Here is a 27,976-nt window from a genome sequence, read left to right as displayed (position 1 = left end):
GAGAAGAGAAAATATGCATTTGATTACAGTGTAGAATTGTGTCTTGGAGCTTTTATTATATATATAAAACATACTTATCGAAGCAATTATTATAAATTACCAACATTTTCTTTTCATAACACGCATCAACAAGTTGATAATTTCATTTTATTCACAAAATAATTGAAGCCAACCAAAATGAAAAACACTGAATTATATGTAACGCATAAACAAAAATGACTTACGGTATTCTTTTTCACAATGACGTACATTAATACTTAGACATATATTATAGATATATCTTCTTAATTTCTATCAACACAAAGATACATGTCATATCCTAAAATTTGAATAAAATTAACCATGTAACAATTTTCACGTTTCAAATCAATAAAAGTTTTCAAACTTCAGAGAAAAAATATATCAAAACAATTGTGTATGATTGGTTACATTGCAGACCAATCAGCATTAAGAATCTCTCTGCTCAATATAAAAATGGCTTATAAGCCTTTAAATTATTAAGGAATTAGAATTACAAAACATTAACCTGCTATTTCTTTAATTAAGAAGTTTCTGGAAAAAGAACAATACTCGCCTTTATTTATTAAAAAGAAACTCTCATCCAAACAGAAATAGGCGGTATGGAACTTCTCCATGAAGAGTAACGGAGTCCATTGGTTTTAACAAAACATAATTATTTATTTTCAAGTGTACTATCTTACAATAATTATATTTCTCCTTATTGACTGAATAAATTTATTGCGTTATGCGACATCATATTTTACCTTTTTTCTTTATTTTAATACTTGTTTTATGTTCTGTTGAGGCTGGTAATGAAAGTGCGAATAATGAACCTGGTTCAATCGCAAATATAAAATATCAATCAGCAACAAATACTAATGCAGTTGGATATTCAAGTACTACAGACAATGTACCTCGTTTTAATCGACAATTAGATTCTGATGTAGAATCACGATTTCATATTTCTCCAAATACTATTATTCGTACCAGCGAATCCAGAGTTTTAGGTGCCAGGTATATAAATGAAACTGTTCTTCCATCAAATCACGATTGTTTGACTTGGTGTTTGGAAACGCCCAATTGCAATTTAGCTGTATACGAGGAAAAGGTATTTTTTTTTTCACTCTTAAATGATTTTTCAATGGACGAATTTTGACTGTGCTTTAGAATTTGAAATCCCTTCAGGACTGGAGGAACGTGAAGGAAACTTTTCCGTGCCTGCAGGCTCCGAGTTTATATGTAGGAGTACGAAAGTACCGTTCCTGTAATCCTGGGTCGCTAGAATCTTGGAGCATCAGAAGATCACAGTCCTGAAGCGATTAAAGGGTTGTCTTGAAGCACGCGACCGATTTAGTTTCATTGCTCGGAGGGGAATATTTCCATATTGTGATCTGCCACTTCAACTACAATCATCAAGGGGCGAAATGGGTTTAAAAGTTGCAATTTTTTTTTTTTTTTTTTTTTTAAAGCCTTTAGAGTCTTGACATGTAGGGGCCACTATGAGTTATATTCTAAGTCTGTTGCATTCTATTATGGTTTTTGTTTTTCAGTTTCTCGTAAGCCATTTCCCGGAAGCTGCCAGTTATTCTACGACTGATCATGTCACAGCAAATCTGTAGCACTTTGTCAGAAACGGCCCTTCGAGTTGGCTCTCTTCTGGGATGTTTTTTTTTTTTTTAGTTTCCTGTGAGCCACTTCTCAAAAGTTGCCAAGACTTAGAGATTAGATTGGCATAGATCACAGTATGAGAACCTTGCCATTCAGCGCTGTATCTTTTTATTGGTCATTGTAAAAATGCCACCTAATTTTGGTTGACTTTTTGGGGGGGTATATTCCTTTATACTTATCAGGGGTCTGTTTAGAAGAAATTTGGGTCCGTTAACGGACCCTTCACAAAATATCTTTTCATAAAAACGGACCCTTCACAAAATATTTTAACTTAAAAACGGACCCTTCACAAAATATTTTATCTTAAAAACGAACCCTTCACAAATTTGTTTATCTTCATAATTATTTTGTTAATCGAATAAACCCTTTCCAGGGCAGAAAACAAGAAAGACGGATGTAAACGAATTAAGTTTTGTCTTCGGCAGACGATTCTTCCATTATTCATCCGAAATTAGTATTCTGCGTTCAGCAGTATAGGCTAAATACCAAATATTTGTATGTTGCATCTCTAATTTAGAAGGAGCAATTGTTGTTTATTTTTTGAAATTTTATTTTTTTAATTACAATTTTACAGTGTTGAGCATAATCTTGTATGCCTATACAATTAAAAAACTCTTTGAAAAAAATTTCTTTTTGCAATAACGGACCCTATTTGCACACATTCACAAAAGCGAACCCTGATTGAGAGAATGTGAGTAATTTTTTCACAATTTCACGAAAAACGGACCTTTCACAAAATGTCTGGACAGACCCCTGCTTATACTTCCACATGCATGCACTTTAGAAGATTCTCAGTCATGATGACAATGGTTAGCTGGTTTTAAACTAAGAATTTTTAATATAAAAAATGGTTTTAATAAATTAATTTTTGATTCAATACACTAAAACTTTTATAGTTATATCTATTATTTAGAATTAACATCACGATGGTATAGTTTTAAACTTAAGATACAACATATGAGGAAAAGGATAAGATTGATTTTAGCTACTTAATAAAATACTAAAATGTTTAACCTAAAAAAAAAAGGGTTAATGCTATAAAATTAATTAGCAAAGTTAATTCAGGCTAAAATAATAAGTAACATTATTACAGTTAATGTTTATTAATTGATAAAAAAAAGTTTCTTGGTTGCTAAGTTTTAACAAATTAGTAAAAGGTTTATGCACATGACAATTATTGAAAAATTAAGACTTATATAATTTAAGCATAATATAAATTATGAATAGTCACAAGTAGGTAAAATTTAACGGGGCAATGAATGATTAGATATAATAGAAATGCACATCTGATTTCGACGATGTTCCTCCCGAGAGGGAAACTCAAAAATGCCACCCTGTGACATGCACTTTTCTATCAAGCAAAAATCTTTGTGGATTGATCGATGAAGCAAGCTTCTGTCGCCCCCAACTTTTGCATAATAATGCAATTAAAATAAAGTTCATAAAATGTACAGGAATATATTAATTTTTTTCGTTTAACTTTAAAAATTCTCCTTTAAAAAGAAAATTCCCCGCTTTGAATTCACGCTAGAAAAAATTAATAAAAAATACCAATAGGTTCAGCTTTCCTTCATTTTAAAATTTAAAACTATTCTATATAAAAATTGGTTCAACATTTCCATCATTAACATGAAATTAAATCTTTGAAATGAATTTTAAATATACTTTAAAGTTAACATTAATATGGTTTAAAAAAATGAAAGAACAAATTTTTTTGTATTTATAGAGCATCATTTTAATAAGAAATACAAGACATGCGTAACTAATTCAAACACCTTTTTTACTGAAATAAAAAATCTTAAATATTCAGGACTTGAAAATTTGGTCAACTATTAATTTCTATTGTTAACAACTATTATTAGTTGTTACCATTAAAATTTAACAATATTATAGAAATATGTTATATTAAACCCACATTTTCATTAAGCTATATTAGGGCACAATTTATTATACATCTTTGTTTCCACCAGGGACTACAATAAGACTCTATTCCCTCTATATCTACGGTTCTCACTTAGTAATTTGCCATCTAAAATAATTGGACTCTTTTTGCGAAAATTCAAACAAAAACAAGAATATATTGGCACAGTGATTGTAAAAATGAATGGCAGGTGGGCACATGTGACATCAGTTGGTGAATAATCTTGTTACTCCTCGTTTCAGGTGAAAATGAAAGCGTTTCATTTTTAAGCGTTTTTTGCTTAGAAATAACTTAATAAATAGCACTTTTAGGAATACAATAAAATGTTTTCTGGTAGTTTCAAGAGATTCTGAATGCATTAAGATTTTTTTTTCAAACTTGACTGGAATTGTCTATTGACGGTTTTATCCAGTTTTAACCATGGATAATTTTCCCCCGCTTTAACGGTGTGAACATCTTTGTCGGCCATAGTCCTGTCTCTGACAATGTTAAAATAAGTAGGAAATGACTATTAAAATTATTTCTATGATTATTATTACCTTGTTCATCATCATCGTCAATGACTCGACCGCCCAGGGTGGGCCTTGGCCTTCTCAAGAAGTTTTTTAACAGGCCAACCTTTTTATTGCCAGTGTTTTCCAATTTTTAGTTTTTAAGACCAAAAGGGCTTTCTCCAGCCCATCTCTCTATGACAAATTCTGCCTGCTTCTTTTTCGTATGCCGACTGGTCTGGCATTGGAAACTCTTTTGTGGTACGGTCTTCGTCCGTTCTGATAGCATATCCTGCCCACTTTAATCTTTGTCGTTTAATAAAGGTAATAATGGCAGGTTCATTATATGAGTGATAAAGCTCTAGATTTGATCTTCTGAGCCACACACCATTTTTTTTTAATTCCTCCAAAAATACTTTTCAAGACCTTTCCCTCAAAGGTACTCAACATACCCTCATCCGTTCGAGATATGGTCCAGGTTTCACAAGCATATGTTGAAATTGATCTTATAAGAGATTTATATAATAAAACTTTTGTTTTTCTATGAATTACATTAGATTTTATGTATTTTCGAATTCCATTAAAACAGTTATTGGCTATAGTAATTCTTCTTTGTACAGGGTGAGCCAATCAAACCTGCACTTTTGAAAAGGGCAGGAGAGCCGTGAAAGTGGGCGGAGAGAGTTATCAAGGTTACCATTGTGTCCCCCACAACTAAGCATTTCATTCGGCATGGAGCAGTGGTCTAAACAACAACGTTTTTTCGCTGTGAAAGCGTTTTACCGAAGTGGTAGTTATGCAACCGCTCAGCGTCGTTTCAGGACAAATTTTCAAATTAATCGAAATAGGCCAGTGCCGTCTGTTAATTCAATCAAACTGTGGGTGAAAAACTTTGAAGCAATTGGTGAAATAATTGATCCTCAGCGTATGCTCCGTGATGTGATGGGCAATTTCAGAAATCGCCTGCAAGAATGTCTCGATCGGGAAGGACACCATCTTACTGGAGTTATTTTTAAACAGAGAGTGTTGTTTCTTAAATGCTTTTTAATGTAGATTAAGATAGTAACAATAAAATTTTTAAATATCCATCCGTTTATTTTTTACTGTCATTTCAAAAATGCAGGTTTGACTGGCTCACCCTGTATTTCCATTGTGGTATTGTTCCTGTAGTTGGTTACAGAACCCAAGTAAACGAAATTGTCAGCAACCTCAAATTTATATTCTTCAAATTCTAAATGGGTGTTATTGAAGTTTAAGTACAGAGCAAATATTTAGTTTTGCTCTCGTTTATTCTCAAGCCCATCTTGAGAGCCGCTTTCTGTAAAGAAATAAAAGCCTGTCTTAGTGCTATGGGTGTTCTAGCAATAATGTCTATGTCATCAGCAAAAGCCAACACTTCTACAGATTTATTAAAACTATTTCCCCTCATGTTAATGTCTGATATTACCTTGTTGTTAATGTTGTTTATTACCTTGTTACCATCTAATATTTTGATTCTTAAATTAATGCAAGTGTTTTTCAGGATGCCCAAAGTTGTTATATGTTCAACTGTGGCGGCCCTTCAGAATCACTATGCAAATTTACTTCCCATTCTTTCTTCATCAGCTCTGTTTTAAAAATTACCCAGCATTCTTATGACTTGAGTCAATGGGGAAATCAAGTGAAACACGAGCAGGAATTAGCTAAATTACGCAGTGAGGAGATTAGTTCATCAACAACTGCTGCTCCAAAAAGCGTGTTATTATCATCTGTAGCACCTCAAAATTTAAAAATGGCACCAAATCCAGGTAAATATGCATATTTGTACAGAAAATGCTTTTTTTTTCTGACAAGGGAAATTTCTTTGTCCTGTTTTATATTTCGAAGAAATATCATAAATTAGTTGACTTAATGCCAACAAAATTTAGAGAAGCAGTAGGCAGTTGTCCTGGAGCTTAGACTAGGAAGAAAAACCAAACAAAATTATTGTCTAGATTAAAGAGAGGCTTCTTAAAAATTTATTTAAAAGGCTATTTATCCTTTCAAGACCACCAGGACATATACGTCCACTGATGTGGCATATATTTCGTTCTAAAACCCCCCAGTGGGACGCATGTTCAATCCTCCTAATTGCCCAAATAGTTAATGTTTTATTTCTTTTTTGCAGAATATTGTTATTTTCACTTTATTTGATCTATTAAAGTTGTAATTTGTCTTTTTATTGGAAACAGTCTTGAAAGGATTAAAAATTTAAATATCTAGAATTCTTAATTTATATAATACAAACAATGTACAATTATATGATTCAAACTACGTATTTCACTGTTTTCAGAACAAACTTGAACAACTATACTAATTGTTTTTTTAAATTGAAGTGAATCAATAACAATTGTCGTTATTAAAATCAATAATGAAAATTAACAGCTTTTTGTGTGGCTCTGGAATTTTTTAGCATGAATTTATTGCTGTTAGAAAATAGACAAAATTAAAGTCATCTTCATATTTCAAAAGAAGTTATTAATTCTTATTTGCGCATTAGTGTTGAGAAAATTATTGGATTATGAAAGGTTGATGCATTTAAATAATGTATTTTCAATAGTCGTTAAATACAGTTTCAACTTTGAATACATTACCAAAACATATATTGATTGATTAATATCTCATATCTAAATGATTCAATATTAAACATATTTTTAAATTGTTAATTAAAACTGTGTATTATTACAAATATATTACATTGTAATTTTGTACTAAATCTCTCGTTTTGCCATTTGTTCAAGCTTTATAATGTAGTAATAATTTCTCTATCAAGTGAAAAAAGGAAGAAAAAATTTCTAATTTTGTAATAAGAAAACTTAATAACTTGAAATTATTATAGGTAATAATAAAACTTAAGCGTCACTTCATTGTGTCAAAAATTAGACAGTTGTGTAAAATTGAATATCTTGATTTAATATTAAAAGCAAATAATTTGTCTTTAAATAATATGTTGCAGCAAAATAAATCCAAGTAATTGCTATACAAGACATTTGTTGTACGATTTTATAGTAATTTGTGCATTTAAATTTTAGAAAGAAATTTTTTTTCTCTAATAGTGTGGGTTTAATAGTCATAATTATTCTTTTATCCCTTGCTTTCTGTCATTGTTTTATCTATAATTTCTGCTAATCTGAACTAATTCTGCTAGTCTGAAATAAAAAGAATTGTTTAAGTTACAAATTATCACCAAGTTGTTTAAGAAAGTAAATTAAATAGAAAGTTTCTCAAAATAATGTATTTGCATAAAAATTTTATATTTTACAGTTGATAATCTCACCTAAAATATTATATATTACAGCAAATTTGTGTCATCATTATCAATTTAAATGCCTGAACAGCAGTGAATGTATTGCCATTTACAATGTCTGTGATGGAATACCACAGTGCCCTGATGGCAGTGATGAAAGTATTGAATTGAAATGTCATGAAAAAGGTTTTCTTTTTAATTTATTCTTTACAGATAGTTTAATTTTGGTGTTAAATTTTATTTTAGATCTAAATTTATCTAATTTTAATATAATTTATTGTTATGTAATCAATTCATAAACTATGGAAGTTTTCGATTTAAAATGTTTTGTACATGGGTGCCACTCTTCAGTCCTGGGGACTGAAATCAGTCTTGAGAAAAATCATGAGACTAAATTTCATCAAATGTTTATTTTCAATTTGTTCTTTAAATTAAAATGTCCTTTTTTTATAAAAACTTTCAAGAAAGTATTTTCTGTTAAAAATAAAATATTACATTTTAATGAAAATTGTTATTCCTCATAAATTTCAAAATAATCAAGTTATGATGTTGCACAGCAATTGAAAAATGGGATTGATTGAACTTCAGCTTGCTTAAACAAAATATGTACTATTGTTGTATCTAAATTAGTTTTAGTTTTGGGATAGAATGGGATTGAAATGCTGGCCAAAGTTAAGGTTATTTTTGTAAAAAAAAAAATTTTGAGATAGGACAAGAAATAATTAATAATGCAGCAAAAAAATAAGATATATGAATAGCTTCATGAAAAAATTAGTGTTTTATTATTCATTGATTGATGTAAAAAGATTTACAAAGTTAGCTGTTATTTTTATATTGTTAGCTGCAAAAAATAAATTAATAAAATGTAAAAAAAATAATAATAATAATTTTTTAGTCAAATCATTGATTTAATATACATGCCATTATTGTGGAAAGTAAGCCATAAATTTCTGTAATTCTGGTAAACAAAGCTATAATGTGTTATTTGGTATTCAAAAAATAAATTCAGTCTTGAAATTTTTTTGAGTGGTACCCATGTTTGTTACTTCAAAATGGAGATTCAATATAACAGCAATATATTAACTTTTTAAACTCTTTAATTCTTCAAAAGTCTGCTTGAAAACTAGTTTTGGAAGAATTGTTTGAAAGTAAAGTAATTTTACCACAACATATATTTGCACAAAAAATAAATTGAGTAAAATGTAACATTGCAGTCTTTATTTATGTTTGTTTTGTAGCTTAAGTTTTATCAAGTTTTAGTGTTACTACGAGTAAAACTGTTCATAGTTATTTCAATGACATTTAAAGATGTTCGAACTAAAATTATATAGGTTACCCGAAAAGAAGACTTGTACAAAAAAGCCAAACAGTGATTTACAATATTTTTAACAGCCTTATTGATTGGTTGCTTAGACAAACTAATTATTTTGTTTTATTTCTATTTGGTTTAAATTAAAGATTATCTCTATTTATTTTTATTTGTGTAATGTTTTTAAAGTCTATGCATTAATACAGTAAAAAATAAAAACTGATTAGAGAGGCCTCATGCTGCCTTGAGTGCAACATTAAAATTCTTAAAGATAAAAAATCCATACTGCATAAATTTCCATGGATAATATCTATTTTTATTTGAAATTTGACAAAAAAAAAAAAAAAATTTAAGAAATATGCTTTTCGAATTGTTTTTTTCTTTTTTTTTTTTTAATTATGCATGAGAAAAATTATCTGCACCTTTTTGTCAATTTTCCATTTTAGAACTAAATTAACATTTGCAAATCATGTGTTTTTCAAATTAATTATGTATTTGATGCGTATCTCTTAATGTGCATTGAAACTTACTTACATCTAGTTTTTCTTAATGGAAATAATAACTCATAATGTTTAAACTTTTCGTGATGGAATGCTGCTCTTGCTGTTTATCTCAGTTGCATATTTCTATTTCCTTTCTTACAGAAAACAAAGTTGCTCCACAAATTAAAGAAAAACCGCCTGCAAACAGACAGCTTGAGTTGAAACCCCCTTTGCCTCAAAACAGGGATCCAAATTCAAATCTTAGAACAAAAATCACGCAAGCTTCTGGGATTCGAAAAAATCCTGACATCAATCGTATGCCTCCTGTACATTCGAACTCAAAGTCACCAGATGACAGAGAAAATTCCAGACATGCTCTAGAAACTAAAAATATCTGGCCCAATAAACCTCCCTCAAATCAAGCTACCAGAAAAGATTATTATCATCGCACTGAAGACAGGACAAATGGTTTTTATATTAAATTTTTTATTATTATATTTGAACCATTTCTCTTTTTTTTTAATAATAGATTAGAGCAGTGTTTCCCAAAGTGTGGTACGCGTACCCCCAGGGGTACGGGAACACTTTAGTGGGGGTACGCCTTCTTATGTGTGTTCTTATGTTTTTAAAGCATCTCTTAACTTTTTTCCAAAAAAAATTAAAAAGCTGAATTGAGAGATCACAAAGAAAAGTGAAGTTTTTTTTTCTGTTACTTGATTACAGACTTAAATGTATGGGGATTCATTATATTTTTTTAGTACCATTGTGCAAAATTCAACTTAATTCAAATTAAACACCATAAATTTTTTATGTGTAATTTTTAAGCACCTTACTGCTAATTCGCTACATGCTTGTTAGATTAAGCTGAATTTTTACAATAATGATTTCTGCCTGACTATCGCAAGTAAATTTCATTTATGAAGATAGTTTTGCAGATTTTCTCTGTAAATTCTGCTAACAGGCTTTTTGGTTATTTTTGTAATGTTTTCAAAACATTTTGACTTACATATCGAGCGTATACTTTTAATATTTAAATTTTTTGATAGTTTTATGAACATATTCTTGTTTAATATTCCAATTTTTGAAATAAATTATCACTATAATATTTTTTAATATCGTTTATTGTCATATTTCCCATATTTAGTCAAGGCAACCCTTACAGCAAAATAATTTTGGACCTCATTGGACCAATATTCACATATCTTGGCTCAATAAGGGTTCAAAGGGCCATTATTTTTCCGATATTGGCTCTGTATAGAATTGTTTGGTTCACCCAATATTTAACAGCCACTTAACAACCAATATCAGCCTTATATAGAATTATCACATTCACAAGGTATTTTATATTCTTTATACAGCCAATATAGGCCCTATGTATTCTAGGACCAATATTAAAAAAAATCTATTCGTCCCATTATTGATCCCTTAGTGCAGGGATGGGCAAACTTTTTTGGTCGTGGGCCAAAAATCTAGAAAAAAAAGTTTGGAGGGCCGAGTAAAAACTTCTGAAATAAAATAAAGTCAATTCATCATCGAGTGCATGTCACTCTACACCAACTTTGCGATTTTTAGTTGCCATTTTGGGATAAAAAATGTTTACAAATAACTCAAAAAGGCAGTAGCCATTTTATACATTTAATAATTTCACCGTTATTTACAATGACGTTGTATGTGTGCAACCTTTCCATACGCAGTAAATTATGTTAGAGCTCGAGCCGACAGAAAAATCCGTTCGTTGGAACTTAAAACGCGTAGTCAGCCTCATGTGAAGTACAATTCACCTATATTAGATTCCATATGTCTGCTCCTCGAGAAAGACAAATACTAGTTGGAGCTAATCTACAGCTATTCTATAAAGAACTTTTGCTTTCAACATTTTACCAGTTAAAGCTGTTTGTGCTAACTATTTTAATTAATTTATGTTTTGTAGAACAAAAATAGAGAAAGTGGAAAGGTCATCAGTACTTTGTTAAAAAAGAAGGAACAAAAATAGCTTTAAACAAAGTAGATATATTCGCCACTGATCAGCTAGTTAAAATTCTGTTCGCGGGCCGGATAAAATCTTCCGGCGGGCCACAGTTGGCCCGCGGGCCGTAGTTTCCCCATCCCTGCCTTAGTGCATGTTCTTAAAAGATTTATATTGTGCCTATTTTGAACTTAACTGAGAACAAGGTAAAAATGTTGCTTGGGAACTGTTAACAGGTTATTCTTGTAATGTCTTCAAAATGTTTTGACATGCATCTTGTGCTTATAATTTTCGTATTTACATTCACTCATATTCTTGTTTTAATTTATCTTTGCTTAATATTTGGCTTCTAAATGAAAATCCTTCTTATCATATTTAGTAATGTAATTTGTTATGTTTTCCATGTTTTTTTAAGATAATAGCTAACAAGTCTTACAAATAAATTGCTCATGTAATGTCGTCAAAATATATTAACGAAGATATAGTAACTATACTTTTGATGTTTATTTAAGCTATTTTTAGTATGTTATTTGAAACTACCTGTGTTTTGTTTTTTTTCTTTTTTTCTAAAATGTCTAACTGAAAACTATAACATATACTTCTGATCAGGGAAAAAAGTATTTAAAAAAACATTGAAATTATGATAAATATTACAAAAGAAAAAAAAAATTTTAGGGTATTAAGGTGGGAAAATGAATACATTTTATGTAACTAATTGCAATATTTCTTAGGCAGTTATAAGTATCAAAGAATGTACATTTAACTATAGCCTGTTACCTTTTTTAGCTTCAAAATCATAAATTTTAAATTAAAAAAATAAATTATATACATTTTAAAAAAAAAATTATATAAGAAATATTAACTCTTTATAATTTCCTGGAACATAAAAAAATAAGGATAATATATTGATGTTAATACCTTGTGTAGTAGAATCTGGATTATTGGAAGTAATTTCAACCAAATTTCTTTTGGATAATCGAAGTGTTCATCTTAATCTTCTATTTCTATCAATAAACTATGGTTCTACTAAAAGTTCCTATATGAGATGCAATATTTTTGAATTAGTGCTAATGGTATTTCACTAAACGACAAAAAAGGTTCTCCTTTTTTTTTTTTTTTTTTTTTTTTTTTTCCTAAAGACAAAATTGATGGGTGACCCATATAAATATTTCTTTTTGAATGGTCTGACAATCAAAAGGAAACATTGTTTATAGTTTTTTGTTTTTCATTTTGCAGTTTCATCAATCGATAAGGTACTAATATGGGGATCTGCTAAAAATGAATTAACTGTTTTCTTAAGCAAAATGCAACAAACTGTACATTTCTGTCACTTTCCAGTTTTCTTAAATTGCAATCATATTTGGTTATTCCTGTTTATATAATACTCGATGAATATAAAAAAGAAAAGTTTGAATACTTTGACAGCGAATCATAAGGCTGTAATGTATTTCAATCATAAATACAAGCTTGACTTGCTTATAAACAAAAATAATTTATTTAAAATATAACAAATGAAAAAGGAATTCATTTTCTTCAACAACCCTTTAGAAAAAGATCTCCAAACCTTACTAACTTCAAAACTAAAACATCACTGACTGACTGAGTCAACTGCTCATGCACAGTTCATTTTATCATTCCAGTTGCACTTAGGGAAAATTGGATATCACAGAACACATTATTGATTATAAAAAAGAAGAGAAAGAAAAATTAAGTGTGAAAAAAAATTGTCTAAGTTGACTTTGGTTTAAAGAAGTATTTGTGTAAGAATTATAAAATTTTGAAATTTGATCATAAAATAATGCTACTGGGAAAAAAATTTTAGATAATTGATGGATTTTACACTTACAAAAAAAAAATTTCGTCATTCTCAACAAAATACTTCAATTTCACAAGCATATTTATGTAATATTCCAATTGGAACAATTATTGACTGTCCCAATTTTTTTAATTAGGAGATTCTGATGGACTTGGATCACCATTTGTTCACAAGCATAGTCAGTTTGTAGCAGCGAACGATCCTCATGTTCAAAGTCTAAATCGATGGTCGAATGATTATGATCAATATCCTTCTCACTCAGCTGCAATGGATCAACAATATGCTCCTTATGAAGGGAATAATTACCAGCGAATCGATGATCAGTATGCATCTAATCAACTCTCACCTGATTATGACACTGTTAAAGGTTATAACAACTACAGACAAGAAGATATTCCTTATTGGTCAAACCAAGATACTTCTTTTCCTGTTGATGGTACGTACTAGTTCATAATGATAAAGGGAATTTTCTCTTTGATTTCTAAAACCATGAAAATTGTCACATAAAAGTCAAATCTGGAGAATGTTAGCATTCACTTAGTGTCTTTGTTGCATGTTCTAAATATTTTATTATTATTATTATTTTACAGTGGAAAATCAATATACATCTTCATAGTTGGCCAGACAGCCCAATGTGGGCCAATGCCGTCCTTGGAAGATTTCTCCATACCAATTTCCGATTTATCTTTAATCTTCAATTCTTTTCACTAATTAAAAGAAAATCAGACTTTACTAAATCAGCCCGTCTCAACCGCAGCCTTCCCCGCTTTCTTGTTCCAGTGGGTCTAAAAGGCAATGATCCTTCCGTTTTGTCATTATCCAAGCTTCAAAAGTATATGTCAAGACTAGCCTGGCAAGAGTTTTGTAAATTAAGAATTTTGTTTTTCTTGAAAGAAACATAGATTTAATAAATCTTCTCAGTTCATAGACAGCCCTATTAGCCAGATAGTGCCAGTTTTTTTATTTCAGGAGACACTCTGTTATCAATAGTAATAATTGATCCTAAGTAGGTGGAACTCCTTTCTTTTTCAAATCTCTAAGAATCTATTTCAAGATAGGGTTCTGGGACTCTGTTTCTTGAAAATAACATGTATTTAGTTTTCTCTGCATTTATGACTAAATCAATATGCACCAATGGTGAATATAAAAAAATATTTATTCTATAAATAAATATTTTAAAGTATTAATTTTAGAAAGTTGATGTGCAGCATTTTGTAAGTGATGTTTTTATTTTTGACATGGCTCAAAATGCTTGTATAAAAAAAATGTGTACGGCGCAAAATGCTCTTTTTGAGTGTAAATTTTTAAAAAATTAACGAATAAACCAGTAATCTCATTAACTTTTTTAAGTATTAAGTGTAATCATTACAGAGCAAAGCTCCAGTCTTCAGTTATCTGATATCTCCTGATACCGTCGGAATATCTGATTGTGTTACAAATATAATTTTTCTGACTATCTCATATTAAGTTATAAATTAAGAGCAAATAAGTGTTTTTTTTTTATTTTAATATTTAATTTTCTGAGGCACAAAGGATCGCTATCATAAAATGTAAGCATCTCTAAGATATGAAATTTCTGTTACACGGATTTTTCTAAATCTTTGCTGAGGGAGAAAAAAAATCCTATTATATATTTCAAATAGGTCTTATAAATTTTAAAAATGATGACTCAAAATTAAGTAAATGTTCATATATTGATAAATTTTTGACTACTTCATTTTTTAAGGTAATATATCTGTATAAATATTCTTCTTATTTAGATCTTGAAATTATAAAGTGGTATTCAAAAGACAAAATTCTTATGAGTATTGAGGTAAATTTATTATCTTTATTGTAAATCAAATCGACTTGTGGCAATCCTGTACTAAGATTTATGATCTATGCCTATTTTCTAACCATGCACCTTGAACTGTGTTCATTTTTTTAAATGTACATTTTGAGCTATGTCTATTTACTGAAATAAGAATTTCAAGTTGTGTCCATTTTCTTCAACACATATTTTCAACTATATCCAAAATAAAAAGCTCACTGATGATCTGTTTAAGTAAGTATGCGTAATATAATAACACACAAAATTATTGGTTACATATATGTTTGGTAATGTTTTTAAAATATTTTTTTCCAAAATTATGTTATGTTAATATAATTGATACATAATATATAAATAATTGAGTTTAAGGCGAGTTTAAAATAATTTACAGTTAAGATATTGCTATTATTTTATAATATTTTGGAAACCTAAAATAAGATTAAATCTTTTTTTTATTAGAATATCCTCAACCAGCAATTCATAACCTGAATAAACAAAGCAACTATCCTGATAAAGATAGCATATATGCTCAACAGTTGGCAAGAACTGCTGATCAATATCCCGAAATTAAACATCATATAATGCAGTAAGTATTTTAGATTTGATCTTATATAGTTTTTTTAATTTTCTTAACATCATTATTTTTAAAACCGAGTATTTCTACTAAGTTCTTTGTGATAAAACGCTAATTTTGTTTTACTACATATTTTTCACCCGTTCCATTAAGGCTTCCGTAGTTTTCTTCAGTACTTTTTTTTCCCGTACTTAAAACTAGGATGAGCAAAATCATAGTTGATCAAATAATTCTCATTCACTACACTTATATGAGTGAAAATTATTTTTTAAAGTTATACAGGATACTAAAGACCATAAGCACTGCTTAACTTTCGACAACAGCTGCTATAATTCTAAAAATGGTCTAGTAGAGATTTAGAACATCGTTAATTTAGCATTAATAAACTATTTGTCAGCATTACTTTAATAAATAATGCTAAGCTAAAAAAAAAAACTAAAATGTGGATTTGTCTTTTCTAAATTTTCTAATTATGATGAAGAAATAGAAAGGAAATAAAAAAGCAGGTTACTAAAACTGAAGAAAAGTTTGAAAAATAAAGGTGTATTGTGATATCTAGATTTTTTTTCTTTTCCTTATTTCATTCCTTCCTAATGTAGAAAATTCTAAACTAACAAATGCAGTTAATGCATTCTGCAACTTTTTATTTCACTTTTTCTCTTTACTTTGTAAAATTTTCAAGACAAATACACTAATGCTGCGGTTTTCCATAAGTTGGTGCTGTAAGCAGTTTTAATTTGTTGCACATGGCCAGTTTTGACAGCCGAATAGCCTATTTCAGCTAAATATACATTGCTTTTCCCTGTTATACTAACTTAAATTAAGGTAGGCATAAAGTGTCTATTCAAAAGTAATTTGTTTAAAAACGTATTAAACTTAAAAAAATATAAACATTATATTCTGACAAACAGAATATCAGTAAGACAAAGAAAAGAAAGAATATAATATAACAATCTTTAACTCAGGCTTTAGTACTCTTGTGCTACAGATAAGGAATGATATTATGACCCCAGGGCCGGATTAACCTATAGGCACACTAGGCACGTGCCTAGGGCCTACGAAAAACTTGGGAGAAAAAAATTTGTTGACAAAAATAATTTAGCTTTAAAAACAACAAGTGTATTTTGCACAAAATTATGAAGATACAAATAAAAATATAATATTTTTCGGTATTAAATTATTTTGCAGAATCTTATGATCTAATACAGTAGGGAACCGATTATCCGGAACGATCGGGACCATCGATATTCCGGATAACTGATTTTTCCGGTTTTCTGAATCGCTGCAAAAAGCCGTTTTTTTATTGTTAAACCCAACAAAAAAAAATTGGAAATAATTTTAAAAAGAAGAAAAAACGATGAAGTAATACACTAATGATTATTACCAAAATGATGGTAAGGTAAAAATCTTTAAAAAAAGAACGAAAAATCCTAAAATCTTATGAGGAAAAAAAAATTTTAAAAATAGCGGGAAAATTTGTCGTATTTCGTTCCGGTTTTTTGGTTTTCCGGTTTTCTGATTTCCGGATAACGGGTTCTGTACTGTATATTACTTTTTTGCGATTTTTGGATTCAACGAAATCTTGTATTATGCTGTCGAATTCCAAACTACGCCAAAAGTTCGATAAACAAATTTGTAAATTAAAATCCATATTAATAAAAATGTTTAAAAAAAAAAAGGAAGAAAATTTTAGCTTATATTTTGAAAAGGGGGGGAGGAGGGGAGGGCCCAAAAACGGCTATGCTTAGGGCCTACGAAAGGTATAATCCGGCTCTGTATGTCCCACATGTGATCTACCAACAGCAAATTAGGAAGACTGGCTGAACACCCGTACTTCATGACGTCACCGTCATGTCACCAAAAAACATACCTGCCAAGTCTCCTGTATTTTATGACTATCTCCTGCTTACCTGTATATTCTCAAATTTCTCCATATTTGTTGAAGAAATTTTTTAAAAAAATTTTTTTTTGCTGATTAAATACCTGCTAATGGCAAAAATACTTCTTTATTATACTAGTATATTTTATATATTTTTTATTATACTTTTTTATTAATTTTATTATAAATACTATTTTTTTTTTTTGACTTACATTATGCATTATGTATCAAAACTTGGCTCGTAGCCTAAGAAATACTGCTAGTAAAATCTCCGTTATTTTATTTCTCCAATGTTGGCGGGTATGAAAAAACTAGTTTCACAAAAAAGGTGAAAGTTCTAAACTTCTATTACAGTCGATCAAGTAGTGATCGAACAAAGAAAAATCCATTTTAGTTTTTACTTATCTATAAAGTTAACTGCACATGGATACCACTTTTATTACTATATATTTAACCATTCAGAGTTGTTATGAGCTTTAGTAGGCACCCTATTTATCTATTTCTTACTTTCATTAAATGTTTAATGGACTAGTTTTAATCCTTTTACAGTATGAAATGTTAATTTGCTTTTTTAATTTTTGTATATATTTTTTAGCAAACCTCCAGATCCTGCACCGGAAACTTCACAGCAAAATAGGGCATCTGAGAATGAAGGTTACAAACCACATAGAGTCGCTTTGGAAAGACAGCAACCTTATTTAACATATGACGATGTTTTGCAAAAACAACTCTACCCTGAGATGAAGCCTAAAAGTTACCCTACTCGGAATATGGAAGATTCTGTTTACAATAGTGATGATCTTATTAGAGCCAGTTTAGTTAATCAGATACCAATGGAAATGGGTTAGTATAAGATTAATATGACAAAAGCAACGTTAGATATGTAATAAAAGAGCGTTATCAGAATACAGCTGTTTTGATGATATAAACAAAACCTCATCCACCCTCATTATTTTAAAAGCTTAAATAGAGAAAGTGCTTATTTTATGCTTCTTTTTTTGTGTCCCACAGTGGACTGCTCGTAAAACACGATTCCCGGTAGATCAGCGAATTCAAGCATCACTGGCTGTGTTAAGGTGATCACTTTGAACAACATGTGAAAGGACCAAGGGTGGGCAGTATTGGTCCTCATTAAACTGTTCTACTAGCTACCAAAGCAGTGGAGCCCCTTTGCAAGAATCAAAATTGTTATAGCAGGGCAAAATTGTTTCTTGGGATTATCCTCAGGGAGGTTTCCCAGACCATCGCCAATAGCCATTGCGCAGCTCTAATGCAGCGTAAATATAGTACTACTTCTACTAAACTTTTGTTGTTTTTTTGTTTCATATATTTTAGCATACAAATTATTCTCCTAATTTTATAAATTAAAACTGAGTTTTAACAGTTCTTTATATGTAGAATTTTTGACAGTCCAATTGTGAAAAATTATTTACATAAATGTGAATAAAACACAGCAAATAGTGTTCTGTTGTGCTTTTTTTTTCTGTTGTGTTTAATCAATCAATACAATAAATCAATCTTTTTAAAGTTGATATGACTGAAGTAATTGTAAATTAAATTACTAAGCAACCTAATTTTTGTTGCAGAACAATTCTGTTAGTAATTTAAACAGTTGCTCCGAAATAAGAATTAGCTCACCAATTTTAACCAATCGTATGTTTTCCCCCCTTCAACTAACACCCCCCTCCAAACTATTAACTATTACATCTCACACCTTTCATTTAAAAGAAAAATTTTTAAAAAACTAATCATTTGAGTATGCTATTAGAGACTACTTTTAATCATTGTCCTCACACTGATTAAATAGATGCATATTGGTAAAGAAATTTTTTTTATTAAATTGTGCAATTTAAATAAAATTAAGTACTTTAGCATTTTCTATGTTAAAATTTATTTGCATATTGATTTTTTCATTTAAATTTTTGTTAGATCATTCTTATCAGTATAAGAGCAAGCATTCGGGAGAATCATCTATGCCTCACGAATCTGAGAAATCTAAAAACAGTCATGAAAGTGAAAAAGGTAAATTTTCATTTATTATTTTGAAAATATTAAAAGAAACAAAAAAGACTTCAGAAACTTAATCAAATTGCTGAAAAAGAGTCAAAAGAGAGTATAATAAAGGTGGAACAATAATAATAGACAAGTTTAAAAAATTTATTGATGAAATAATAATTTTGTAAAAAAAATATATTTTTTGAAACTTTATAAATTGAATTAGAAGCTAAGTATACAAAAAATGATTTGACCATTTTCTCATCTCATATTATGGCAATAAAAATGTGTTCTGACATAGTATGAATATCACCAAAGTAAAATTTATGAATGCACTGGAGTCATAGGTGCATTCATAAATTTTACTTTGGTGATATTCATACATAGACAAGTTTAAAAAATTTATTGATGAAATAATAATTTTGTAAAAAAAATATATTTTTTGAAACTTTATAAATTGAATTAGAAGCTAAGTATACAAAAAATGATTTGACCATTTTCTCATCTCATATTATGGCAATAAAAATGTGTTCTGACATAGTATGAATATCACCAAAGTAAAATTTATGAATGCACTGGAGTCATAGGTGTAAGGTGACGAAAAATTTTGGGGGCGGCACAAGAATTTATTTTTAGAATTTTCTCTCTCTATTTTTTTTAAAGCTGATATTAATAGGTTGCCTCTTGATTTCCATAAAATTTTTATTTTACAATGATAAATGTCTGAAAAAAAAAGTGAACATTTTTTATTTCTTATTGATGAATTAAATAATGAATCAGAAACAAGATAATTAAGCAAATATTAATCACATCCTAATTTTTTTTCATTTAATGAAGATAATATACACATTAAATTATTATATTTATAATACTCATTCGAAAGAAATGACAGCGTTAAAGACACATTTGCAAAATCAATAATTTAAAACATTTAATCTAAATGCATATTTATTTAACTTTTTGAGCAGAACTATATCTTACTTCAAATTTTGTTAACAAAAAAGAACTACTAAAAATGTCTTAACTTAAATGAAAGTAACAACTAAAACTGAAGTCAATATGTGTACACAATTATTTATACTGAAACCAAAATGCATAAAATTCCCAAACATGTAAAAATATGAATCGTTTAAATAAAGTATGTGAAAGAGAAATAAAGACAGTTATTTCAGTTCACATTCGAAAAAAATTTTTCATTAGTAGACATTAATGTAGTTAATACAATTTAAATAATTTTCCTGTAATAATTATTTCTTAATAATTTTTTTGTGATCTTAAGATTAAAATATTTCACTTACCTCAAGAGAAATACAATTTTTTAAAAAATGAAAGAAAGAACAGTGTTTTAAAAGAACATTTTTTTCTTATGAGTGTTAAAATTCAAATTTTAAATGAAAGCCATTAGTAAGTCAATAATCTAAAGTCTCTTTCTCTTTTTAAAAGGGTTCTTTTATCTTTGATGAACACATTAGAATAATCCAAACTAAGTGGTAACTGGGATAGTGGATGTAATAATCATAATTTTTGTTCAGCTATTAAATTTTTATTTAATTCTGCAATCAATTGTGGAAATTTTGCATTTTGGCAAAATATTGGGCAAGCGCATGCCCCATTGCTATGGCTATCGTTGGAGTGTTTCACTTTATGTCTATTTTTCATAACCTGTGCTCTTCACAATATATTTCATAACCTGTGCTCTTCATACTATTGTACTGATATATTTTGCTTTAACTATTAAAAAGCACCTTTTCCCTATATAACTGTGTGAGTTGTGAAAAATGTATCTTTTTCTTCTTGAATTAATTTTTAATTTCATTAATAAATTTCTTTTTCTTTATTACTTTTTTCACTGAGGAAAATTTTTACCGGATCAGCTATTCTCCCTTTTTTATATTTTTTAAAACATAACAAATAATTTCAAATGAAAATAATGATTTAAATATCTTTAAGTGATGCCATAGCAGTTGATTAAATTTCATGAAATTGTTACTTATGTAACACTCTTTTTTACCTTTCTCTTTTATAAGTTATATCGTTTATTTTAATTTCTTCAATTTTTGTGAAAAAAAAAATTCTTTATTAATAAGTATTTTTAATAAGTAAATTCTTTATTAATAAGTACTTTATTTTACTTAACTCTTCCGTAATTTATATCACTACTTGCGTAAAAATCAAGCTACTCTACTGAATTTTCGCTTTTTTCATATCACTGCTGCTTTCACTAATGTTTTTTATAAAATAATATTTTTCAAGCTGTAAAATTATTATTTTTCTTTTAAACTGTTTTTCTTAAGTCTTTTCTGTTTGTCCTATATTCAGGGATCAGAGCTCTATGTAATTTGCAGCTTCATATTCAGTTTATAAAATTTTTTGTATAAACTGATATGTGTGTGTGCGTGCGTGCGTGTGTTAGGGGTCTATCTAGGTTTTTTGAGAGATACCTATTTTGTGAAAATTTAGCCATAATTTGAAAATTAATAGTTGCATTAAAAAATCAGCACCAAAATATGGTAAAATGAGAAATTATTTTAAAAAATTTTCGCTACAAATAAAAATCATTTATGACTGGTAAATTTCTATATATTTTTCCCTAATATTTAAAAAATAATTTTGCTTTTGTAAAATTTTGAGCTTGAAATTGAATCCAAGTAAAAAAAAAAAACTCATTGTCCATAGTTAATTTTCTACTTACATTTAACAATAATAGAACTGAAAGTTATTTTAATTATGAGAACATTTTCGAATAGGTCATACAGAAAAAATTTTCACAGGAAAAAAAAATCATACAAAAATAAAGGTCTGTTAAAATAAATGTACAATAATGTTAAAGATTATGTTTAGCATGATGCTCAAATTTTGACTTCCTGTATAGTTTATAGAGAGAAAACCTCGTTGTTTCATTTTAAAATAAACTCTGGGATTTTATGGGGTTTTTATGGCGCTACAAAAACAAAATTTTAAGAAGGGGAGAATCTTAGAACTTGGTTTTTTTCGAAATATTTCGTGAAACTACTGTTTTTTCTACAGTTGAATTTATGAAGATACCTCCAAACGGTAATAAATTTTCCCTGCACTGACCCCTGTGTATATATATGTAATATATATAATATTGCTATAAAATAGGTATGGTGATGGTTCACTCTGAAGTGACTAAAAAATCCTGATTAAAGCAATATTACCTATATTAATTATTGAATTGTTTAGTTTCAAATGTTAAAAAAGAGACTATTATTTAAAAATTACAATTAGCATGTTTTCAATCTAAATATATAATATTCTGATCAGGGTTGGCAAGTTTTTGACACATGACGGTTTTTACTGTTATGTCAAAAACCCATAGTTTTGGTAAAACTGTATTTTTATTTGAGTTTGACTGCTTATAATTTAAAATTAATTCATTTTTGGGGAATAAAATTAGAAAAAAAAGTTGTTCAGAAATATTTAAGAACAGATTCTTGCATTTTTCCAACATGATTATATCAAAACATACTATTTGAAGTAAAATATTAGGATACTAAACAAAATTTTCAACATTTCCAAGTATCATTTTGCTTAGCATATTACATTGCTGAAGAATGTCAAGATTGATTACTATTACATTACTGAAGAATGACAAAATTAGTCACTTGCTGTCGTATGCTTCGGCACTGTGACCCCGACTACTGAACATGTAATTTTGTTTGTAATTAAGTTTTGTTTAATGTGCTTTTTCAACTGAATAAAAGTTTTTAACTTGACAAAATAGCAGTAATTCTTGACTTAGAGTTTGTTAGTAGTTACAAGTTTTGAAAGTTTTGTTTAGCTTAGTTTTAAAGAAAAAAGGTTTTTGACAGTTTTAAACAGAACTGGTATACATTTTTGGCATATTTTTACCCCATATACTTTTGTGGAATTTTAAAAACTTGAGTCTTTCTAAAGACGGACTTCAATGCCCATTGATTTTAGGGTTTATTTATAATTTGAATCTTTTTTCAACCCTTCTTTTATGTAGTCCAAATACCTTCAATGTGTTCCATTTAGGCTCCCCCATTTCAGCTTCCAAATTTTTTCTATTTCCTGTTCATTTCATAAAGTCAGTTCAGCTAAATTGTCCTTTGGCTTTTGTAACAAAAACAAGGTTTTATTTTTTTATCCTCGCCCAGCCTAAGCCAATCAGCCATGGCATACCTTGCTGTCTAATATAAGCACAAAAAACTAGAGACAGAAGTATATAATTAAAGTAATATTACTCTATAGTGGCAATATCTTTCAATTATCAGCACGCAAAGAGATGTCTATTCATGAAGGCATCCCCACACAGAGGGCATGAAGCTGGGGCCGCGATGTCAATTTTATTGAGAAGCTGCGGCCCTGTGGCAGAATCGTGGCGACACGGTGACATTGTTGCAGAACGTTACAGAGTTCTTGCAGAAAAAATTTTGGTTTTCATTTCTGCAGAAATTTATACATAAAATTTGAATTGCGCATTTAAATAATCACTTGCTGTGGAGTTCGATTTACGCCGATAGCATCATAAATCCATAGAGTGGTTCGATTATATTTACTGCAGTTATTAATTTTCATGTGGTTTTTAATTATCCCGATAAATTTCAGATGATATGGGGAATTCGAATCATGCATTCTAGTATTTACTTTTTACGGCAACGCTTATATAATTTTTTGGCAATTATTGCTTTTGACCTCTATATAGTTTTTAAAATCCGATTTTATTTATTACAACAATCAAATCTTGAAACGAAACACAAACTTGAGTAACCCCTTTTGAAGAGTTCAATTCGAGTGACTTCGTCGTCAACTTGTTTTTTGTTAATTACGATATTGGAAAGAATTGGCGCGGTTTTCTCCCCAACAAAATGCGATAATATCACCCATAATATTCGAATTTAAAAAAAATATTACATATTGAATGATAATAATGATATGTTTTTTTTTTTGTAAACTCAGCATTTTTTGTTAATTTAGATCTGTAACATACATCTTTGTTATTATTGAAACTAATTTGCAGAAGGATATGAGGGCTAGAGAGTTTTGTCACAGAATGCCTGAAAAAATTCTGCCAAAGGGTGCTGCTGGGGGTAGTTATGACCTATCAAAATTTTAAAGCAGGCTATTCCATTCCTGCTCGGTAAATTAGGGAGAATTCTGTTTTAATTTTGTAGAAGACACTCCCAACTTTTACCAGCAGCTATGTGACTACAATGAAGTTTTCTTGACTTTTTAAATTTTGTCTTGATTAGAGCTTTATAATTTCTTATAGGAAGGGGAGAGTGTAGCTGTGGCAAGCACAGAGCTGATTTAGCTAGTGTATCTGCTCCCCCACGACCAAGACTCGAGACAATGTTTGTGGTCAAATGGCTAGCAATTCTTATACCATTTACAATAAGAGCGCTACTAGCCTGTTACCAAGAAATGACGTTAGAAGAGGACGAAATTTTATTATTTGTCGAAATCTGAAAAGCAGCTTGAGAATCCAACTAGAAACACTGTTTATTCTTACATATAATTTTTTTAAGCTTCGGCAGCAAGAAGTTCAGCAAAAATTTTCTCATCAAAGTTGTTACGGAATGCCCCATGTATAAATTCATCATGAACTGTGCGCAAAATAAAAATCAGACATCCCTGAATTAAATCTGATCTAAATATCGGTTATCGGTTCTTCATATTCTAGGACACTATTATCCTTAAAGGTTTGAGAGGGCCGGGATAGCCTGGTCGGTAGGGCGCTGGGCCCATATCCAAGAGGTCGTGGGTTCGATCCTCGCCGGCCGAAGACTCCCCGTGTAGTAAATGGTGACTGATGCACGTTAATTCTGTTGAGTCTCAAAGTCCTCCATGTTCCCACAACAAATCAATGCCTCTGGGGGTACTGATCCAGGAGTTTCCTTGTCTTCTGGATTGGTTCAAAATTACAAGGCTACGGAGTTGAACGTGAGTAGTCGTAAACCCATGAAATTGGGTCGGCTGTTCAAAGACGGTTATAAAATAAAATAAAGGTTTGAGAGGGGGACCTCAAATAATTAATTTGTGTATATTTTAAGTTTAAATTATACGATATTTTAAGTTAGGAAATCAAACTTCAGATCTAAAAAATTTTAAGTGAAATAAAAAAAAATTTCACGAAATTATAAAATTTGGTTATCCATAGACAATTATGTGCAAAAAATAACTTTTTATAAATAATTATTATGTTAATATTTACATATAATAATAGTTGAAATTTTTTTAGAGGATATACAATTTTTTACATTGTGTTAGAGAATGTAATTTTACATGGCAGGATATGAAATTTGAGTAAAATGGGTAACATAGTTTCTGATAATCAGATTTTTTTAAAAATGGCTTTTTTAAAATTAAATTTCTGGAGAGTTATCTGACCAATTTTGCTCAAATTTTGCATGGAAATAAAGATTCGATCATTAGATCAAAAGTTATTCAAAGTGCTCTTTTCTTTCTTTTTTTTGCACTCTACTTGTGAACAAGGTTTTGTGAGAATGGATTGTTAGCTTTGCGCTCTGGATGCTATACGTTGTCTGGTGTCTCTCCTCTAAAATGTTCAGCTTGGGGTATCTTTTGAATTTTTGTATCGGAGATGTTGCTTTTGAATCTTTTTCAGCACAAGAGACAATAGTCTGATCTAAATACAAAACTGCTTAAAATAATTTATAACACAAAGTGGAAAATGAAACACAAATGAGTAAAGTACCTTTCTCTTGCTTTCTCAATCAAGCAAATCATTTAATAAACTAAAAAAATGCTTTAAAGTTAGATTAATAGCATTTGCAATATCAAATTGATACTAAATAAAAGTGATTAAATCTTATTTCTAGTATTCGTTCAAATTAAATTTTTTATGACTTAGTAAAATATAAATTTTATGTTTAGGAAAGGAGCTTGCTAAAGATTCCTTGATTATTGTCAAACCAACAAGTCCACCGAAATCTGTGCAACGGACTGTTTTGGATTTTAAAATGTCTGTGACAGAGCTGTATCAGTCTAGTAGAATACATAGTCAAGAAGCTAACAGTGCAATTCTTGCTTTAGTTGTGGGCTTAACCATAACATTCCTTCTCTTTGTTTTCCTTGTTTGCAGAGTAAAAACAATACGCAAAAGGATGTCAAAAAAAGGACGAGCTTTAGCACATGATGCAGATTACCTTGTGAATGGCATGTATTTGTAATTTAAATTTGTGATGTTACATTAGAACTTTTTGGGATTTTAACATGAGTAATTAATTTTATTTCATATGATTTTCAATCATTTAAGAGGACGCCATACTGTAGAAGAAAATTTTCCTCGCAAATTCTCTTTTTCCTTCTACTAATTTAAAACTTAAAGTGAGTTCCGACAAACCTAGAGTAAGCCTTGAAGTTTCAAATACGAATAAGAGTAAGAGAAAATTTTGAAATATGTAAATGAAAATAAATTATGAGAAGATAACTTAGATTAACGCAATGGTGAAGTTCACTTCCAATAATTTGTTTGCATTTTAATATTTTGAACTATTTTTTTCAGCAACTTCATGACTTATTGTAGGCGTGCCTGAACTTACTTTTTCTTTCTTCCAAATTTTAAATTAGTAATGAAGGATAAGGAGAATTTGCAATGATAATTTTCTTCCACGGTATGGCGTCCTCTTAAGTGTTTTTGTTGTATGTAAATATGCGCAAGTATCTGCATTTATGCCAAGAAAATTATATTTCTATTAGTTTGAGGTCCAAAGATAAATTATTATCGCAAATAGATTTTTAAATACTTCATTATGTTAACTTATTTGAGAATTTTTAATTATTAAAATTGTTAAATTTCTAACTATGTAAGACATTTTCGTAAACTGAAGTTTAAATTAGAGCTTGAGGAGATGACATTGGAAAAGATGTAAGCGATAACAATTGAGGCATACCTTTGATTTGAGGAGCAGTGTAAAGGAGTTAAGTGCTTAGGTTGTGTCTTTTGTACTCTGTTTAACGACAACTGGTAGTAAAAACAAACCAGACACTTGGCAATACTTTTGGCTGATTTGTGCCGGGTTATGACAATTGGATCTTATCTGACTTAAAGTTAAAAGGAAAAGAATTGCGCACTCAATGGGGTAGTTATAGAAATGGACTATGTTTTGCAAAAAACCGCAAAACTTTAGAATATTTCCACTATCGCTTCTTGCTAAACAGAGTATAGTAACTTGCAGCCTTTTTTTCCTCCTGTGCAATTTTCTTATTGGCACATGGCTCCTTTACAATGTTTAGCTCCCTTTTAATGTGACTCCTATTCATCTCTTTTTCATATGTAAAAATAAAAACTGTGAAATTATTGTTGTCTACATTGAAATTTAAATGTTTTTCTTATTTTGTTGTTCACTTTTTTTTTTTTGCATGCTCATAAAATGTTTATTTTGAGCTAGAAATGTTTTGCAATTTTTTTTTCCAATTTTAAAGTCTTGTTTGCAAACACTGCTTATTTGTATTCATTGTTAAAAAATAGTATAAGTGTTACATTTTACTCTGATAATGTATCATGCATAAAGACGTTGATGCAAATCAGCATGATGAAAATGTGATTTATATTCTTTATACACCTATATTTTTTGTTCTAGTCATTTTGTTTATTTATATTACTTGTTATGATTTTATTTACACTTTTTAATAAAATTATTACTTAGGAAATCTTAGTTAATTTATTATGATAAACTTTTATCGAGTCATTTATTATTGTGTTTTATTTACTGTCAGTGTTTATTTTATACTTTTTAACTTTGCATTGCAATTGTATTAATTATGTTACTAATAAATGATTTTTCTTTAA

At 29.3% G+C, this 27,976-nt stretch overlaps 2 protein-coding genes across 5 annotated transcripts in view; one reads left to right on the top strand and one right to left on the bottom strand.

Moving 5' to 3' along the window:
• The window catches only part of LOC107446928 (uncharacterized), a 61,830-nt gene extending 61,398 nt beyond the window's left edge, over nt 1-432 (bottom strand). Inside the window, exon 1 of one of the 2 annotated variants that reach the window (XM_087150278.1) lies at nt 225-432. The gene's annotated coding sequence lies outside the window, so the exon portion shown is untranslated. The remainder of the gene's footprint in view (nt 1-224) is intronic. The other variant, XM_087150277.1, reaches the window with a different exon arrangement.
• A 95-nt stretch (nt 433-527) lies between these two features.
• Nucleotides 528-27,976, top strand: LOC107446927 (uncharacterized). 3 transcript variants are annotated; one of them, XM_016061710.4, is made up of 9 exons: nt 528-1,108; nt 5,603-5,867; nt 7,397-7,531; nt 9,299-9,604; nt 13,055-13,354; nt 15,188-15,314; nt 17,777-18,024; nt 19,111-19,203; nt 26,059-27,976. In XM_016061710.4, the coding sequence occupies exons 1-9, from the start codon at nt 746-748 to the stop codon at nt 26,352-26,354; spliced, it is 2,133 nt and encodes a 710-aa protein (XP_015917196.1). In that variant the 5' UTR covers nt 528-745; the 3' UTR covers nt 26,355-27,976. The 3 variants fall into 3 exon arrangements, with proteins under 3 accessions (XP_015917196.1, XP_087006406.1, XP_071037515.1); XM_087150280.1 differs by lacking the exon at nt 26,059-27,976 and adding an exon at nt 24,434-24,756; XM_071181414.2 differs by lacking the exon at nt 9,299-9,604 and having other exon boundaries at nt 616-1,108.

The sequence above is a fragment of the Parasteatoda tepidariorum genome, chromosome 8 (genome assembly GCF_982258835.1).
Source record: "Parasteatoda tepidariorum strain Cologne lab strain chromosome 8, Ptep-v5.0, whole genome shotgun sequence".
NCBI classification, from domain to species: Eukaryota; Metazoa; Arthropoda; class Arachnida; order Araneae; family Theridiidae; genus Parasteatoda; species Parasteatoda tepidariorum.
Note: the sequence above shows the minus strand (reverse complement) of the source record. Positions and strands in the feature narration are given on the sequence as shown.

Excerpts from the sequence above, each read along its gene's own strand:
- LOC107446927 (XM_016061710.4), top strand. The coding sequence starts at position 746 with ATGCGACATCATATTTTACCTTTTTTCTTTATTTTAATACTTGTTTTA. Across the intron at positions 1,109-5,602 it reads TAGCTGTATACGAGGAAAAG|GATGCCCAAAGTTGTTATAT; the intron begins GTATTTTTTTTT and ends AGTGTTTTTCAG. Across the intron at positions 7,532-9,298 it reads ATTGAAATGTCATGAAAAAG|AAAACAAAGTTGCTCCACAA; the intron begins GTTTTCTTTTTA and ends CCTTTCTTACAG.